The sequence below is a fragment of the Haliotis rufescens genome, unplaced genomic scaffold (genome assembly GCF_023055435.1).
Source record: "Haliotis rufescens isolate VD_foot unplaced genomic scaffold, xgHalRufe1.0.p SCAF_35, whole genome shotgun sequence".
Taxonomy (NCBI): Eukaryota; Metazoa; Mollusca; class Gastropoda; order Lepetellida; family Haliotidae; genus Haliotis; species Haliotis rufescens.
Window position 1 is genome coordinate 5,255,215 of NW_025964057.1, and position 16,365 is coordinate 5,271,579.

General features: G+C 44.0%; 1 protein-coding gene across 2 annotated transcripts in view; it reads left to right on the top strand.

Annotated features, from left to right (window-relative positions):
• The window catches only part of LOC124124995 (protein phosphatase methylesterase 1-like), a 69,610-nt gene that overhangs the window by 23,524 nt on the left and 29,721 nt on the right, over positions 1–16,365 (top strand). For both annotated transcript variants that reach the window (XM_048381062.1, XM_048381063.1), the window contains exons 10-12: positions 3,826–3,973; positions 6,946–7,003; positions 10,158–10,223. In XM_048381062.1, coding sequence (XP_048237019.1) covers positions 3,826–3,973; positions 6,946–7,003; positions 10,158–10,223 — 272 coding nt within the window. The remainder of the gene's footprint in view (positions 1–3,825; positions 3,974–6,945; positions 7,004–10,157; positions 10,224–16,365) is intronic.

Here is a 16,365-nt window from a genome sequence, read left to right on the forward strand (position 1 = left end):
TTGCACTGGAACTTCATGCCTTGTGTCACTGGGACATAATGTCTAGTGTCATACTAGGACATCATATCTAGTGTCGCACTGGAATTTCATGTCTAGTGTCGCACTGGAACTTCATGTCTTGTGTCACTGGGACATCATGTCTAGTGTCACACTGGGACATCATATCTAGTGTCGCACTGGAACTTCATGCCTTATGTCAATGGGACATAATGTCTAGTGTAATACTAGGACATCATGTCTAGTGTCACACTGGGACGTCACGTCTATTGTCACACTGAGACATCATGTCTAGTGTCACACTGGGACATCATATCTAGTGTCGCACTGGAACTTCATGCCTTATGTCAATGGGACATAATGTCTAGTGTAATACTAGGACATCATGTCTAGTGTCACACTGGGACGTCACGTCTATTGTCACACTGGGACATCATGTCTAGTGTCGCACTGGGACATCATGTCTAGTGTCGCACTGGGACATCATGCCTAGTGTCGCACTTGAACTTCATGTCTTGTGTCACTAGAACATCATGTCTAGTGTCACACTGGGACGTCACGTCTATTGTCACACTGGGACGTCACGTCTATTGTCACACTGAGACATCATGCCTAGTGTCACACTGAGGCATCATGCCTAGTGTCACACTGGGACTCCATGTCTAGTGTCACACTGAGACATCATGCCTAGTGTCACACTGAGACATCATGCCTAGTGTCACACTGAGACATCAAGCCTAGTGTCACACTGGGACCCCATGTCTAGTGTCACACTGAGACATCATGCCTAGTGTCACACTGAGACATCATGCCTAGTGTCACACTGGGACTCAATGTCTAGTGTCACACTGGGACATCATGTTTAGTTTCACACTGGGACGTCACGTCTAGTGGTGCACTGGGACGCCACATTCAGTTTCGCACTGGGATGTCACTTCTGGTTTCGCACTGGGACATCATGTGTAGTGTCGCATTGGGACATCATGTCTAGTGTCACACTCAGATGTCATGTTTAGTGTCACACTGGAATGTTATGTCTAGTGGCATGTCTAGTGTTGCACTGGGGTATCATGTCTAGTGTCACACTGGGATGTCACCTCAAGTGTCACACTGGGATGTTATGTCTAGTGTCATGTCTAGTGTCGCACTAGGATGTCACCTCAAGTGTCACACTGGGATGTTATGTCTAGTGTCATGTCTAGTGTCACACTGGGATGTCACCTCAAGTGTCACACTGGGATGTTATGTCTAGTGTCATGTCTAGTGTTGCACTGGGGCATCATGTCTAGTGTCATGTCTAGTGTCACACTGGGATGTTATGTCTAGTGTCATGTCTAGTATTGCACTGGGGCATCATGTCTAGTGTCCCACATGGATGTCAAGTCTTGTGTCACACTGGAATGTAATCTCTCGTGTCCCACTTGGACATCATGTCTAGTGTCACACTGGGATGTCATGTCTTGTGTCACACTGGGACATCTAGCTAGTTTCATACTGGGACATCACATATAGCGTCACACTGGGATGTTATGTCTAGTGTCGCACGGTGACATCATGTCTTGTGTCACACCGGGATGTCATCTCTAATGTCATGTCTAGTGTCACACGTGGACATCATGTCTAGTGTCACACTGGAACTTCATGTCTAGTGTCACTGGGATATAATGTATAGTGTAGCACTGTAAGTCATGTCTGGTGTTTCATTGGGACATCATGTCTAGTGTCACTGGGATATAATGTTTTGTGAAGCACTGAAAGTCATGTCTAGTGTTGCACTGGGACATCATGTGTAGTGTCGCAATGGGACATCATGTCTTGTGTCTCACTGGAACATCATGACTAGTGTCACACTCAGATGTCATGTTTAGTGTCACACTGGAATGTTATCTCTCGTGTCCCACTTGGACGTCATGTCTAGTGTCACACATGGATGTAAAGTCTTGTGTCACACTGGGACGTCTAGCTAGTGTCACACTGGGATGTCACGTCTAGTGTCACACTGGGATGTCATGTCTTGTGTCACACTGGGATGTCAAGTCTTGTGTCACACTGGGACATCTAGCTAGTTTCACACTGGGATGTCATGTCTAGTGTCACACTGGGATGTCACGTCTAGTGTCACACTGGGACGTCATGTCTAGTGTCACACTGAGATGTCAAGTCTTGTGTCACACTGGGACATCTAGCTAGTTTCACACTGGGATGTCATGTCTAGTGTCACACTGGAATGTAATCTCTCGTGTCCCACTTGGACATCATGTCTTGTGTCACACTGGGATGTCATGTCTAGTGTCACACTGGGACATCTAGCTAGTGTCACACTGGGATGTCATGTCTAGTGTCACACTGGGATGTCATGTCTAGTGTCACTGGGACATCTAGCTAGTGTCACACTGGGACACCACCTCTAGTGTCACACTGGGATGTCATGTCTAGTGTCACACTGGAATGTAATCTCTTGTGTCCCACTTGAATGTCATGTCTTGTGTCACACTGGGACATCTAGCTAGTTTCATACTGGGACATAACATATAGCGTCACACTGGGATGTTATGTCTAGTGTCGCACGGGGACATCATGTCTTGTGTCACACCGGGATGTCATCTCTAATGTCATGTCTAGTGTCACACGTGGACATCATGTCTAGTGTCGCACTGGAACTTCATGTCTAGTGTCACACTCAGATGTCATGTTTAGTATAGCACTGTAAGTCATGTCTGGTGTTGCATTTGGACATCATGTCTAGTGTCACTGGGATATAATGTTTTGTGACGCACTGAAAGTCATGTCTAGTGTTGCACTGGGACATCATATCTAGTGTCACACTCAGATGTCATGTTTAGTGTAGCACTGAAAGTCATGTCTGGTGTTGCATTGGGACATCATGTCTAGTGTCACTGGGATATAATGTTTTGTGAAGCACTGTAAGTCATGTCTGGTGTGCATTGGGACATCATGTCTAGTGTCACTGGGATATAATGTTTTGTGACGCACTGAAAGTCATGTCTAGAGTTGCACTGGGACATTATGTCTAGTGTCATTCCTAGTGTCACACTGGGATGTAACCTCAAGTGTCACACTGTGATGTTATGTCTAGTGTCATGTCTAGTGTCGCACTGGGTCATCATGTCTAGTGTCATGTCTAGTGTCACACTGGGATGTCACCTCTAGTGTCACACTGGGATATTATGTCTAGTGTCATGTCTAGTGTTGCACTGGGGCATCATGTCTAGTGTCATGTCTAGTGTCACACTAGGATGTCACCTCTAGTGTCACACTGGGATGTTATGTCTAGTGTCATGTCTAGTGTTGCACTGGGGCATCATGTCTAGTGTCATTCCTAGTGTCACACTGGGATGTCACCTCTAGTGTCACACTGGGATGTTATGTCTAGTGGCATGTCTAGTGTCACACTGGGATGTCATCTCTAGTGTCACACTGGGATGTTATGTCTAGTGTCATGTCTAGTATTGCACTGGGGCATCATGTCTAGTGTCATTCCTAGTGTCACACTGGGATGTCACCTCAAGTGTCACACTGGGATGTTATGTCTAGTGTCATGTCTAGTGTCGCACTAGGATGTCACCTCAAGTGTCACACTGGGATGTTATGTCTAGTGTCATGTCTAGTGTCACACTGGGATGTCACCTCAAGTGTCACACTGGGATGTTATGTCTAGTGTCATGTCTAGTGTTGCACTGGGGCATCATGTCTAGTGTCATTCCTAGTGTCACACTGGGATGTCACCTCTAGTGTCACACTGGGATGTTATGTCTAGTGTCATGTCTAGTGTCCCACTGGGTCATCAAACCATTGTAACTGTTCCAGGTCTGATACTAATGAGACAGCATCATCTGAGCTGGAGCACATGCATGAAGAGTCTCCATCTTCTATTGGTTCCATACAGGAGGAAGATGAGGAAGAGAGTGGTGGACCCCCACTCCATCCACCCCAGGCTTCCTTTACACAACCACAGGTATGGCTGGGTGGGTGTACAGGTATGGCTGGGTGGGTGTACAGGTATGGCTGGGTGGGTGTACAGGCATGGTTGGGTGGGTCAACAGGGAGGGCTTGGTGGGTGTACAGGGAGGGCTGGGTGGGTGTACAGGGAGGGCTGGGTGGGTGTACAGGTATGGCAGGGTGGGTGTAGGTATGTCAGGGTGGGTGTAGGTATGGCAGGGTGGATGTAGGTATCGCTGGATGGGTGTACAGGGAGGGCTGGGTGGGTGTACAGATATGGCAGAGTGGGTGTAGGTATGGCAGGGTGGGTGTACAGGTATGGCAGGGTGGGTGCACCGGGAGGCCTGGGTGGGTGTACAGAGTCAGCAGGGTGGGTGTACAGGTGTGGCTGGGCTGGTGTACAGGTGTGGCTGGTTGGGTGTACAGATATGGCAGGGTGGGTGTACAGGTGTGGCTGGTTGGGTGTACAGGTGTGGCTGGTTGGGTGTACAGAGAGAGCAGGCTGGGTGTACAGAGAGGGCAGAGTGGGTGTACAGGGAAGGCTGGGTGGGTGTACAGAGAGGGCAGGGTTGGTGTACAGAGAGAGCAGGGTGGGTGTACAGGGAGGGCAGGGTGGGTGTACAGGGAGAGCAGGGTGGGTGTTCAGGGAGAGCAGGGTGGGTGTACATGGAGGGCAGGGTGGGTGTACAGGGAGGGCAGGGAAGGGTGGGTGTACAGGGAGGGCAGGGAAGGGTGGGTGTACAGGGAGGGCAGGGTGGGTGTACAGGGAGGGTGTACAGGGAGGGCAGGGTGGGTGTACAGGGAGGGCAGGGAAGGGTGGGTGTACAGGGAGGGCAGGGTGGGTGTACAGGGAGGGTGTACAGGGAGGGCAGGGTGGGTGTACAGGGAGGGCAGGGAAGGGTGGGTGTACAGGGAGGGCAGGGAAGGGTGGGTGTACAGGGAGGGCAGGGTGGGTGTACAGGGAGGGTGTACAGGGAGGGCAGGGTGGGTGTACAGGGAGGGCAGGGAAGGGTGGGTGTACAGGGAGGGCAGGGAAGGGTGGGTGTACAGGGAGGGCAGGGTGGGTGTACAGGGAGAGCAGGGTGGGTGTACAGGGAGGGTGTACAGGGAGGGCAGGGTGGGTGTACAGGAGAGTAGGGTGGGTGTACAGAGAGGGCAGGGTGGGTGTACAGGTGTGGCACTGTTGGTGTACAGGGAGAGAAGGGTGGGTTTACAGATGTGGCCAGATGGGTGCACAGGGAGGGCCAAGTTGGCAGGGTGGGTGTACAGGTGTGGCTGGTTGGGTGTACAGAGAGAGCAGGGTGGGTGTACAGGTGTGGCAGGGTGGGGGTACAGGCAGAGCAGGGTTGGTGGAAAGAGAGGGCTGGTTGGGTGTACAGGGAGAGCTGGGTGGGTGTACAGGTGTGGCAGGACGGGTGTACAGGTGTGGCAGGGTGGGGGTACATGGCGGGCCAAGTGGATGCACAGGGAGGGCAGGGTTGGTGTACAGAGAGGGTGGGTGTACAGGGAGAGCAAGATTGGTGTACAGGGAGATCAGGGTGGGTGTACAGGTGTGGCTCGTTGGGTTTAATTGAGAGCAGGGTGGGTGTACAGATATGGCAGGATGGGTGTACAGGTGTTCCAGAGTGGGTGTACAGATATGGCAGGATGGGTGTACAGATGTGGCAGGGTGGTTGCACAGGGAGGACAGGGTGGGTGTACAGATATGGCACAATGGGTGTACAGGTGTGGCAGGATGGGTGTACAGGGAGGGCAGGTTGGGTGTACAGAGAGGGCTGGGTGGGTGTACAGGGAGAGCAGGGTGGGTGTACAGAGAGGGCTGGGTGGGTGTACAGGTGTGGCAGGGTGGGTGTACAGGTATGGCTTGGTGGGTGTACAGGTGTGTCTGGGTGGGGGTATAGGGAGGGCTGGGTGGGTGTACAGGTGTGGCAGGGTGGGGGTATAGGGAGGGCTGGTTGGGTGTACAGGGAGAGCAGGGTGGGTGTACAGGGAGAGCAGGGTGGGTGTACAGGTGTGGCAGGGTGGGGGTATAGGGAGGGCTGGGTTGGTGGAAAGAGAGGGCTGGTTGGGTGTACAGGTGTGGCAGGGTGGGTGTTCAGGGAGAGCTGGGTTGGTGGAAAGAGAGCGCTGGTTGGGTGTACAGGGAGAGCAGGGTGGGTGTACAGGGAGGGCTGGCTGGGTGTACAGGGAGAGCAGGGTGGGTGTATAGAGAGGGCAAGGTGGGGTGAACCGGGAGGGCAGGGTGGTTGTACAGGTGTGGCAGGACGGGTGTACAGGTGTTGCAGGGTTGGTGTACAAGGAGGGTTTGTTCGGTGTACAGGGAGGGCAGGGTGACAGTACAGGGAGGGCAGGTAAGAGGGGGTAGACTGTAAGGTTGATGAAGGTGGTTGTGTGTTTTAGAGTGTAAGGCTGATGTAGGGGGGGGGGGGGGGGGGGGAGTGCTGTACAGGGAGGGCAGGTGAGAGGGGGTAGACTAAGGTTGATGAAGGTGGTTGTGTGTTTTAGAGTGTAAGGCTGATGTAGGGGTGGGGGGGGGTGGGGGGAGTGCTGTGCAGGGAGGGCAGGTGTGAGGGGGTAGACTGTAAGGTTGATGAAGGTGGTTGTGTGTTTTAGAGTGTAAGGCTGATGTAGGGGTGGGGGGAGTGCTGTGCAGGGAGGGCAGGTGTGAGGGGGTAGACTGTAAGGTTGATGAAGGTGGTTGTGTGTTTTAGAGTGTAAGGCTGATGTAGGGGTGGGGGGAGTGCTGTACAGGGAGGGCAGGTGAGAGGTGGTAGACTGTAAGGCTGACACCGAAACGTCGCTCCTAATTGTATTAAAGAAGTTCTTCTTCCCTATATCTTTTCCTTACTTAGTACTCAAACTTCTAAATGCCTCTCAAAGAAAGGATATAGGCCTTTGTAGGAGTCTAGCAGACAGTCTACAAAGCATTACATAGCATTTATTTCAACAGTAATTATAGAGTGTAGTTTTAATTTACTTGTCTTTCAGAGCAGTAGCAGCTACACGTGGAGAATAGATTTATCAAAGACAGAACAGTTTTGGAAAGGTAAGCTCCCTCTCACATTCTTGTTAAAGACAGATTTCAAATAGGCCTTGCTTGTAGACTATGTTATACTGATAGTTCTTGAAGTGTACACCATGTGTAGCAACTCTACTAGACAAGTTACATATATAGATCTGTAGAGATCTGCAGCCCACTTTACAGAGGCTTCAGCAGTGTGCTCTAATAGCTGCTACTACATGGCATCTAGCATCTTCTGTAACTATAAATGACAACAGTCAACTTGTGTAGCCTGAATAATAGTCTATAGAGTGCTTTCCCTCACTGGTGGAGATTGTAGCATGTGTCTGTTTACAGACTGGTGGAGATTGTAACATGTGTCGGTCTACAGGCTGGTGGATATTGTAGCATGTGTCTGTTTACATGCTGGTGGAGATTGTAGCATGTGTCTGTTTACAGACTGGTGGAGATTGTAACATGTGTCGGTCTACAGGCTGGTGGAGATTGTAACATGTGTCTGTTTACAGACTGGTGGAGATTGTAACATGTGTCTGTTTACATGCTGGTGGAGATTGTAGCATGTGTCTGTTTACAGGTTGTGGAGATTGTAGAATGTGTCTGTTTACAGACTGGTGGAGATTGTAACATGTGTCGGTCTACAGGCTGGTGGATATTGTAACATGTGTCTGTTTACATGCTGGTGGAGATTGTAGCATGTGTCTGTTTACAGGTTGTGGAGATTGTAGAATGTGTCTGTTTACAGGCTGGTGGAGATTGTAGCATGTGTCTGTTTACAGGTTGTGGAGATTGTAGAATGTGTCTGTTTACAGGCTCATGGAGATTGTAGTATGTGTCTGTTTACAGGTTGTGGAGATTGTAACATGTGTCTGATTACAGGCTCATGGAGATTGTACCATGTGTCTGTTTACAGGCTAGTGGAGATTGTAGCATGTGTCTGTTTACAGGCTAGTGGAGATTGTAGCATGTGTCTGTTTACAGGCTGGTGGAGATAGTAGCATGTGTCTGTTTACAGGCTGGTGGAGATTGTAGTATGTGTCTGTTTACAGGTTGTGGAGATTGTAGAATGTGTCTGTTTACAGGCTCATGGAGATTGTAGCATGTGTCTGTTTACAGGTTGTGGAGATTGTAGCATGTTTCTGTTTACAGGCTGGTGGAGATTGTAGCATGTGTCTGTTTAGAGGCTAGTGGAGATTGTACCATGTGTCTGTTTACAGGTTGTGGAGATTGTAGCATCTGTCTGTTTAAAGGCTGTAGGAGTTTGTAGCATGTGTCTGTTTACAGGCTGGTGGAGATTGTAACGTGTCTGTTTACAGACTGGTGGAGATTGTAGTATGTGTCTGTTTACAGGCTCATGGAGATTGTAGCATGTGTCTGTTTACAGGCTGGTGGAGATTGTAGCATGTGTCTGTTTACAGGCTCATGGAGATTGTAGCATGTGTCTGTTTACAGGCTGGTGGAGATTGTAGCATGTGTCTGTTTACAGGCTGGTGGAGATTGTAGCATGTGTCTGTTTACAGGCTGTGGAGATTGTAGCATGTGTCTGTTTACAGGCTAGTGGAGATTGTAGCATGTGTCTGTTTACAGGCTAGTGGAGATTGTAGCATGTGTCTGTTTACAGGTTGTGGAGATTGTAGCATGTGTCTGTTTACAGGCTGGTGGAGATAGTAGCATGTGTCTGTTTACAGGCTGGTGGAGATTGTAGCATGTGTCTGTTAACAGGCTGTAGGAGTTTGTAGCATGTGTCTGTTTACAGGCTGGTGGAGATTGTAGCATGTGTCTGTTTACAGGCTGTAGGAGATTGTAGCATGTGTCTGTTTACAGGCTCATGGAGATTGTAGCATGTGTCTGTTTACAGGCTAGTGGAGATTGTAGCATGTGTCTGTTTACAGGTTATTGAGATTGTAGCATGTGTCTGTTTACAGGCTGGTGGAGATAGTAGCATGTGTCTGTTTACAGGCTGGTGGAGATTGTAGCATGTGTCTGTTTACAGGCTGTAGGAGTTTGTAGCATGTGTCTGTTTAGAGGCTGGTGGAGATTGTACCATGTGTATGTTTACAGGCTGGTGGAGATTGTAACATGTGTCTGTTTACAGGCCGGTGGAGATTGTAACATGTGTCTGATTACAGGCTCATGGAGATTGTAGTATGTGTCTGTTTATAGCCTGGTGGAGATTGTACCATGTGTCTGTTTACAGGCGAATGGAGATTGTAGTATGTGTCTGTTTACAGGCTGGTGGAGATTGTACCATGTGTCTGTTTACAGGCTGGTGGAGATTGTAGTATGTGTCTGTTTACAGGCTGGTGGAGATTGTAGTATGTGTCTGTTTACAGGCTGGTGGAGATTGTAGCATGTGTCTGTTTACAGGCTGGTGGAGATTGAACCATGTGTCTGTTTACAGGCTGGTGGAGATTGTAGTATGTGTCTGTTTACAGGCTGGTGGAGATTGTAGTATGTGTCTGTTTACAGGCTGGTGGTGATTGTAGCATGTGTTTGTTTACAGGCTGATGGAGATTGTAATTTGTGTCTGTTTACAGGCTAGTGGAGATTGTACCATGTGTCTGTTTACAGGCTGTAGGAGATTGTACCATGTGTCTGTTTACAGGCTGTGGAGATTGTAGCATGTGGCTGTTTGCAGGCTGGTGGAGATTGTAGTATGTCTCTGTTTACAGGCTGGTGGAGATTGTAGCATGTGTCTGTTTACAGGTTGTAGGAGATTGTAGCATGTGTCTGTTTACAGGCTGTAGGAGATTGAAGCATGTGTCGGTCTACAGGCTGTAGGAGATTGTAGCATGCGTCGGTCTACAGGCTAGTGGAGATTGTAGCATGTGTCTGTTTACAGACTGGTGGAGATTGTAGCATGTGTCTGTTTACAGGCTGGTGGAGATTGTACCATGTGTCTGTTTACAGGTTCATGGAGATTGTACCATGTGTCTGTTTACAGGCTGGTGGAGATTGTAGCATGTGTCTGTTTACAGGCTGGTGGAGATTGTACCATGTGTCTGTTTACAGGTTGTGGAGATTGTAGCATGTGTCTGTTTACAGGCTGGTGGAGATTGTAGCATGTGTCTGTTTACAGGCTGGTGGAGATTGTACCATGTGTCTGTTTACAGGCTGGTGGAGATTGTAGCATGTGTCTGTTTACAGGCTAGTGGAGATTGTACCATGTGTCTGTTTGCAGGATGGTTTGAGGGACTGTCACAGAAGTTTCTGTCTTGCCCTGTTCCCAAGATGCTTCTACTTGCAGGTCAGCATTAGTAGATATACAGTCCATTCAGTAGATATACAGTCAAATCAGTAGATATAAAGTCTATTCAGTAGATATACAGTTTATTCAGTAGATATACAGTCAACTCATTAGATAGAGTCAACTCACTAGATAAACAGTCTATTCAGTAGATATAGACAACTCAGTAGATACAGTCAACTCAGTAGATAGTCAACTCATTAGATATACAGTCTATTCAGTAGATATACAGTCAACTCATTAGATACAGTCAATTCAGTAGATATAGTCAACTCAGTAGATACAGTCAACTCAGTAGATAGTCAACTCATTAGATATACAGTCTATTCAGTAGATATACAGTCAACTCATTAGATACAGTCAATTCAGTAGATATAGTCAACTCAGTAGATATACAGTCAACACAGTAGATATTCAGTGAACTCAGTAGATATACAGCCAACACAGTAGAAATACAGTCAACTCAGTAGATAGTCAACTCATTAGATATACAGTCTATTCAGTAGATATACAGTCAACTCATTAGATACAGTCAACTCAGTAGATAGTCAACTCAGTAGATAAACAGTCAATTCAGTAGATATACAGTCAACTCAGTAGATATACAGTCAACACAGTAGATATACAGTCAACTCAGTAGATATACAGTCCACTCAGTAGATATACAGTCTATTCAGTAGATATACAGTTTATTCAGTAGATATACAGTCAACTCAGTAGATATACAGTGTATTCAGTAGATATACAGTTTATTCAGTAGATATACAGTCAACTCATTAGATAGAGTCAACTCACTAGATATACAGTCTATTCAGTAGATATAGTCAACTCAGTAGATACAGTCAAATCAGTAGATAGTCAACTCATTAGATATACAGTCTATTCAGTAGATATACAGTCTATTCAGTAGATATACAGTCAACACATTAGATACAGTCAACTCATTAGATAGTCAACTCAGTAGATATACAGTCAATTCAGTAGATGTAGTCAACTCAGTAGATATACAGTCAACATAGTAGATATACAGTGAACTCAGTAGATAAACAGCCAACACAGTAGAAATACAGTGAACTCAGTAGATGTAGTCTATTCAGTAGATATACAGTCAACTCAGTAGATATACAGTCAACTCAGTAGATATACAATCAACTCAGTAGATATACAGTCTATTCAGTAGATATACAGTCTATTCAGTAGATATACAGTCTACTCAGTAGATATACAGCCAACATAGTAGAAATACAGTGAACTCAGTAGATGTAGTCTATTCAGTAGATATACAGTCAACTCAGTAGATATACAGTCAACTCAGTAGATATACAATTAACTCAGTAGATATACAGTCAACTCATTAGATATACAGTCTATTCAGTAGATATACAGTCTACTCAGTAGATATACAGTCAACTCAGTAGATATACAGTCAACTCAGTAGATATACAGTCTATTCAGTAGATATACAGTCTACTCAGTAGATAGTCAACTCAGTAGATATACAGTCAACTCAGTAGATATACAGTCAACACAGTAGATATACAGTCAATTCAGTAGATATACAGTCAACTCAGTAGATATACAGTCAATTCAGTAGATATACAGTCAACTCAGTAGATATAAAGTCTATTCAGTAGATATACAGTCTACTCAGTAGATAGTCAACTCAGTAGATATTCAGTGAACTCAGTAGATATACAGTCAACTCAGTAGATATACAGTCAACTAGGTAGATATACAGTCAACACAGTAGATATAGAGTCAACTAAGTAGATATACAGTCAACTCAGTAGATATACAGTCTATTCAGTAGATATACAGTCTATTCAGTAGATATACAGTCAACTCAGTAGATAGCAGATATTCAGTGAACTCAGTAGATATACAGTCACAGGGTTTGCCCTAGACATTAAAAATTGGGAGTCATTATGACCCCCAACTTTTCAGATTAGGAGTCATTCATCAATTTTGGGGAGTCATATTAACTAATCTCAGAATCTCGCTATCAGGATGAAAAATTAAGTAAACATAAACAAGGTAAGATTTTAACTTTTTATATTCTTCATTATTTTAACTGTAACATAAATATCTTTGATTCACAAAGTCAAGTATATTGGGCCTAATACTCGATAAATCTTTTTTTACACTATGAATCATAAATAACTTCTATTCTAATCTTTTTGGAAACTGTGAAAAGTGCAACGTAGATCGTGATAGGTACTAGGCAGAGCATGTATACTGTTGTGTTGGTCGTCTACCACCTGCGACTCGACCTTCGTTAACTCTTTCAACACCAGTCAAACAGAAGTGTTTACTGCTGGGACACCGAGTTCCCAGAGACTCTTGTGTGATAGATGAAGCCAACATTTATCAAAGAAAATACCTGCTTGTAAAATATATTTGCCACTACATGTTATACACCATTTGAAAGGTCTGATCCTATGGTTTATAAATATGAAAGTTATGTTTTTCACATTATATAAAATAATGCATTTACAACTTAATTAAGTTCGTTGTAAATAAAAAATGTAAGCTAATACGTTGTTAACATCCAGATTAAGGACCAAGGAAGCGAAAACTTGACGATTTTCTGCAAATATAAGATTTCATAAAATCCACTTACCTATTTCTGTTTTATTTTCATTGTTTACGTAATTGGAAAATCATTTTAAAAAGAATTATACCCATTTCCCGATGTCCGCTCAGTAACATGAAGAAATACCCCCGTTTTCGAGGCTTCTTATGAATAACACGTTCGTCGAAGAATGGCAAATGACACATCGCTAGTAAGCTTATTTCTTTATCTACACGCTCGTAACATCGGCTGTTTTTTTCCGTTTTTATAACAAGCGATTTCATTGGAATAAAATTGATTTCCAATGACGCTTTCTTGCCGAAATCTGCTACAAGTTTCGCGATTGGTCAATTTTGAGCACCTGACCTAAGGCAGCCAATCAAATTACAGCTGTGATACCAAGCTCGTGTTTGATAAATTCCAGAAGTTGGCGAAAGGTTTTTGTTAAATCGTTATTCTGAACGTTTTAAGCAGGAAATCACGATACATATTAAAAATATGGAACTTCGTGAATGTATCGTGCTAGGTTACGAGCTGTGACAAAGATTTTTCACGCATATATTTTTGCATTAAACATCGTGTCCGAGCCGAGAATTCAAGGCGACGAAAGGCGAGATGTCTTATATTACACCCGATCGCACAAAAAGATGGAAATAATAACTTAGGTGTAAGCTTGATTACTTTGAGATATATTTTTGTTGATTTTATTTATTACTTTGTATAATATATTTAAAGATTTGTTTAGAACCTCTTTATTTTGCTCTTTGACATGTTCGATGCGGACCTGTTGTCGAAATGTGTGTCCGAGAATGTTATTTTCAATAACATCGCGGGGAAATAGTGAATAATTTTTTAATTTATCGATAAAAAATTATAAATTGAAATGGAATACGTATTTCAGACATTGTGAAATGTGATAGATTTAATAAATGAATGATATTACAGGTAGGTCCATAAAAATATATACTATTTTGACGTGACTACGGCTTGGCCAGTTAACCCGCTTACGGTGTCTGGGGACTCGATGCTTCTTGGCCGAAAACCGGCCTACAGTGTTGAAAGAGTTAACCGCTGATCATCTATAAGGCTCATCAATTATTTGGACCCCGAAGGTAGCGTTGTAACGAGGGATCTGTATTTTCTTTCTGACAAACGGAAAGGTCTCAGTTTACTAATTGTAATGGCTGTTTCATTGCGTCAACACTGATGCAGTAGAAAATATTTTTAGCGTATTTTCAATTATTTATGCGTCAAATACGCAGGTTTTCTGCGTCAGGGCGAACCCTGCAGTCAACTCAGTAGATAGTCAACTCAGTAGATATACAAACTATTCAGTGGAATACAGTCAACTCAGTAGATAAACAGTCAACTCCGTAGATAGTCAACTCAGTTGATATACAGACTATTCAGTAGATATACAGTCAACTCAGTAGATATTCAGTCTATTCAGTGGAATACAGTCAACTCAGTAGATAAACAGTCAACTCCGTAGATAGTCAACTCAGTTGATATACAGACTATTCAGTAGATATACAGTCAACTCAGTAGATATACAGTCTATTCAGTGGAATACAGTCAACTCAGTAGATAAACAGTCAACTCCGTAGATAGTCAACTAAGTTGATATACAGACTATTCAGTAGATATACAGTGAACTCAGTAGATATACAGTCTATTTAGTAGATAGTCAACTCAGTAAATAAACAGTCAACTCCGTAGATAGTCAACTCAGTTGATATACAGACTATTCAGTAGATATACAGTCAACTCAGTAGATATACAGTCTATTCAGTGGAATACAGTCAACTCAGTAGATAAACAGTCAACTCTGTAGATAGTCAACTCAGTTGATATACAGACTATTCAGTAGATATACAGTGAACTCAGTAGATATACAGTCTATTCAGTAGAAAGTCAACTCAGTAGATATACAGTTTATTCAGTAGATATACAGTGAACTCAGTAGATATACAGTCAACTCAGTAGATATACAGTCTATTCAGTGGAATACAGTCAACTCAGTAGATATACAGTCTATTCAGTAGATAGTCAACTCAGTAGATATACAGTCTATTCAGTAAATATACAGTGAACTCAGTAGATATACAGTGAACTCAGTAGATATACAGTCTACTCAGTAGATATTCAGTGAAATCAGTAGATATACAGTGAACTCAGTAGATATACAGTCAACTCAGTAGATATACAGTCAACTCAGTAGATATACGGTCAACTCAGTAGATATTCAGTGAACTCAGTAGATATACAGTCTATTCAGTAGATAGTCAACTCAGTAGATATACAGTCTATTCAGTAGATATACAGTGAACTCAGTAGATATACAGTGAACTCAGTAGATATACAGTCTATTCAGTAGATATACAGTGAACTCAGTAGATATTCAGTGAACTCAGTAGATATACAGTGAGGTGAGGTGAAATTTGGTTTAACGTCGCGTCCAAGATTATTGCACTTATATAGCGACGTGCATGTACGTGTGTGTTTGTGTGGCTGCTGGTACTAGTCCGGACTGATGCCGATTTATAGTGCTAGCCCACTGAGATACCATGCCGCAGTTTAGCATGAATACCTTACTCAGATACAGTATACTGACTCCAACCGACCAGTCCTTGTTTTAGCCCCTTAAAGCCGAGCGCCAGACATGGTAACAACAAGTACCATCTTTTAACGTCTTTTGGTATGACGCAGCCGGGGATCGAACCCCGGACCTTCCACTCTCCGGGCGGACGCTCTACCACTAGACCACTGAGGCGGTCAGATATACAGTGAACTCAGTAGATATACAGTCAGCTCAGTAGATAGTCAACTCAGTAGATACACTGTCACATTAACAAAAACACTGAATGTCAGCTCATGTGTCTATAGATGATCTACTATAGAAGTTTCAATGTCAAGACTTTGTTGACTGTGTAGTACTGGGTCTATAGATGGTCTACTACAGAAGTTTAATGACAAGACTCTGTTGACTGTGTAGTACATGTGTCTATAGATGGTCTATTACAGTAGTTTCAATGACAAGACTTTGTTGACTGTGTAGTACATGTGTCTATAGATGTCTACTATAGAAGTTTCAATGTCAAGACTTTGTTGACTGTGTAGTACATGTGTCTATAGATGGTCTACTACAGAAGTTTCAATGACAAGACTTAGTTGACTGTGTAGTACATGTGTCTATAGATGATCTACTACAGAAGTTTCAATGTCAAGACTTTGTAGTACATGTGTCTATAGATGGTCTACTACAGAAGTTTCAGTGACAAGACTTAGTTGACTGTGTAGTACATGTGTCTATAGATGGTCCATTACAGTAGTTTCAATAACAAGACTTTGTTGACTGTGTAGTACATGTGTCTATAGATGGTGTATTACAGAAGTTTCAATGACAAGACTTTGTTGACTGTGTAGTACATGTGTCTATAGATGGTCTACTACAGAAGTTTCAATGACAAGACTCTGTTGACTGTGTAGTACATGTGTCTATAGATGGTCTACTACAGAAGTTTAATCACAAGACTTTGTTGACTGTGTAGTACATGTGTCTATAGATGG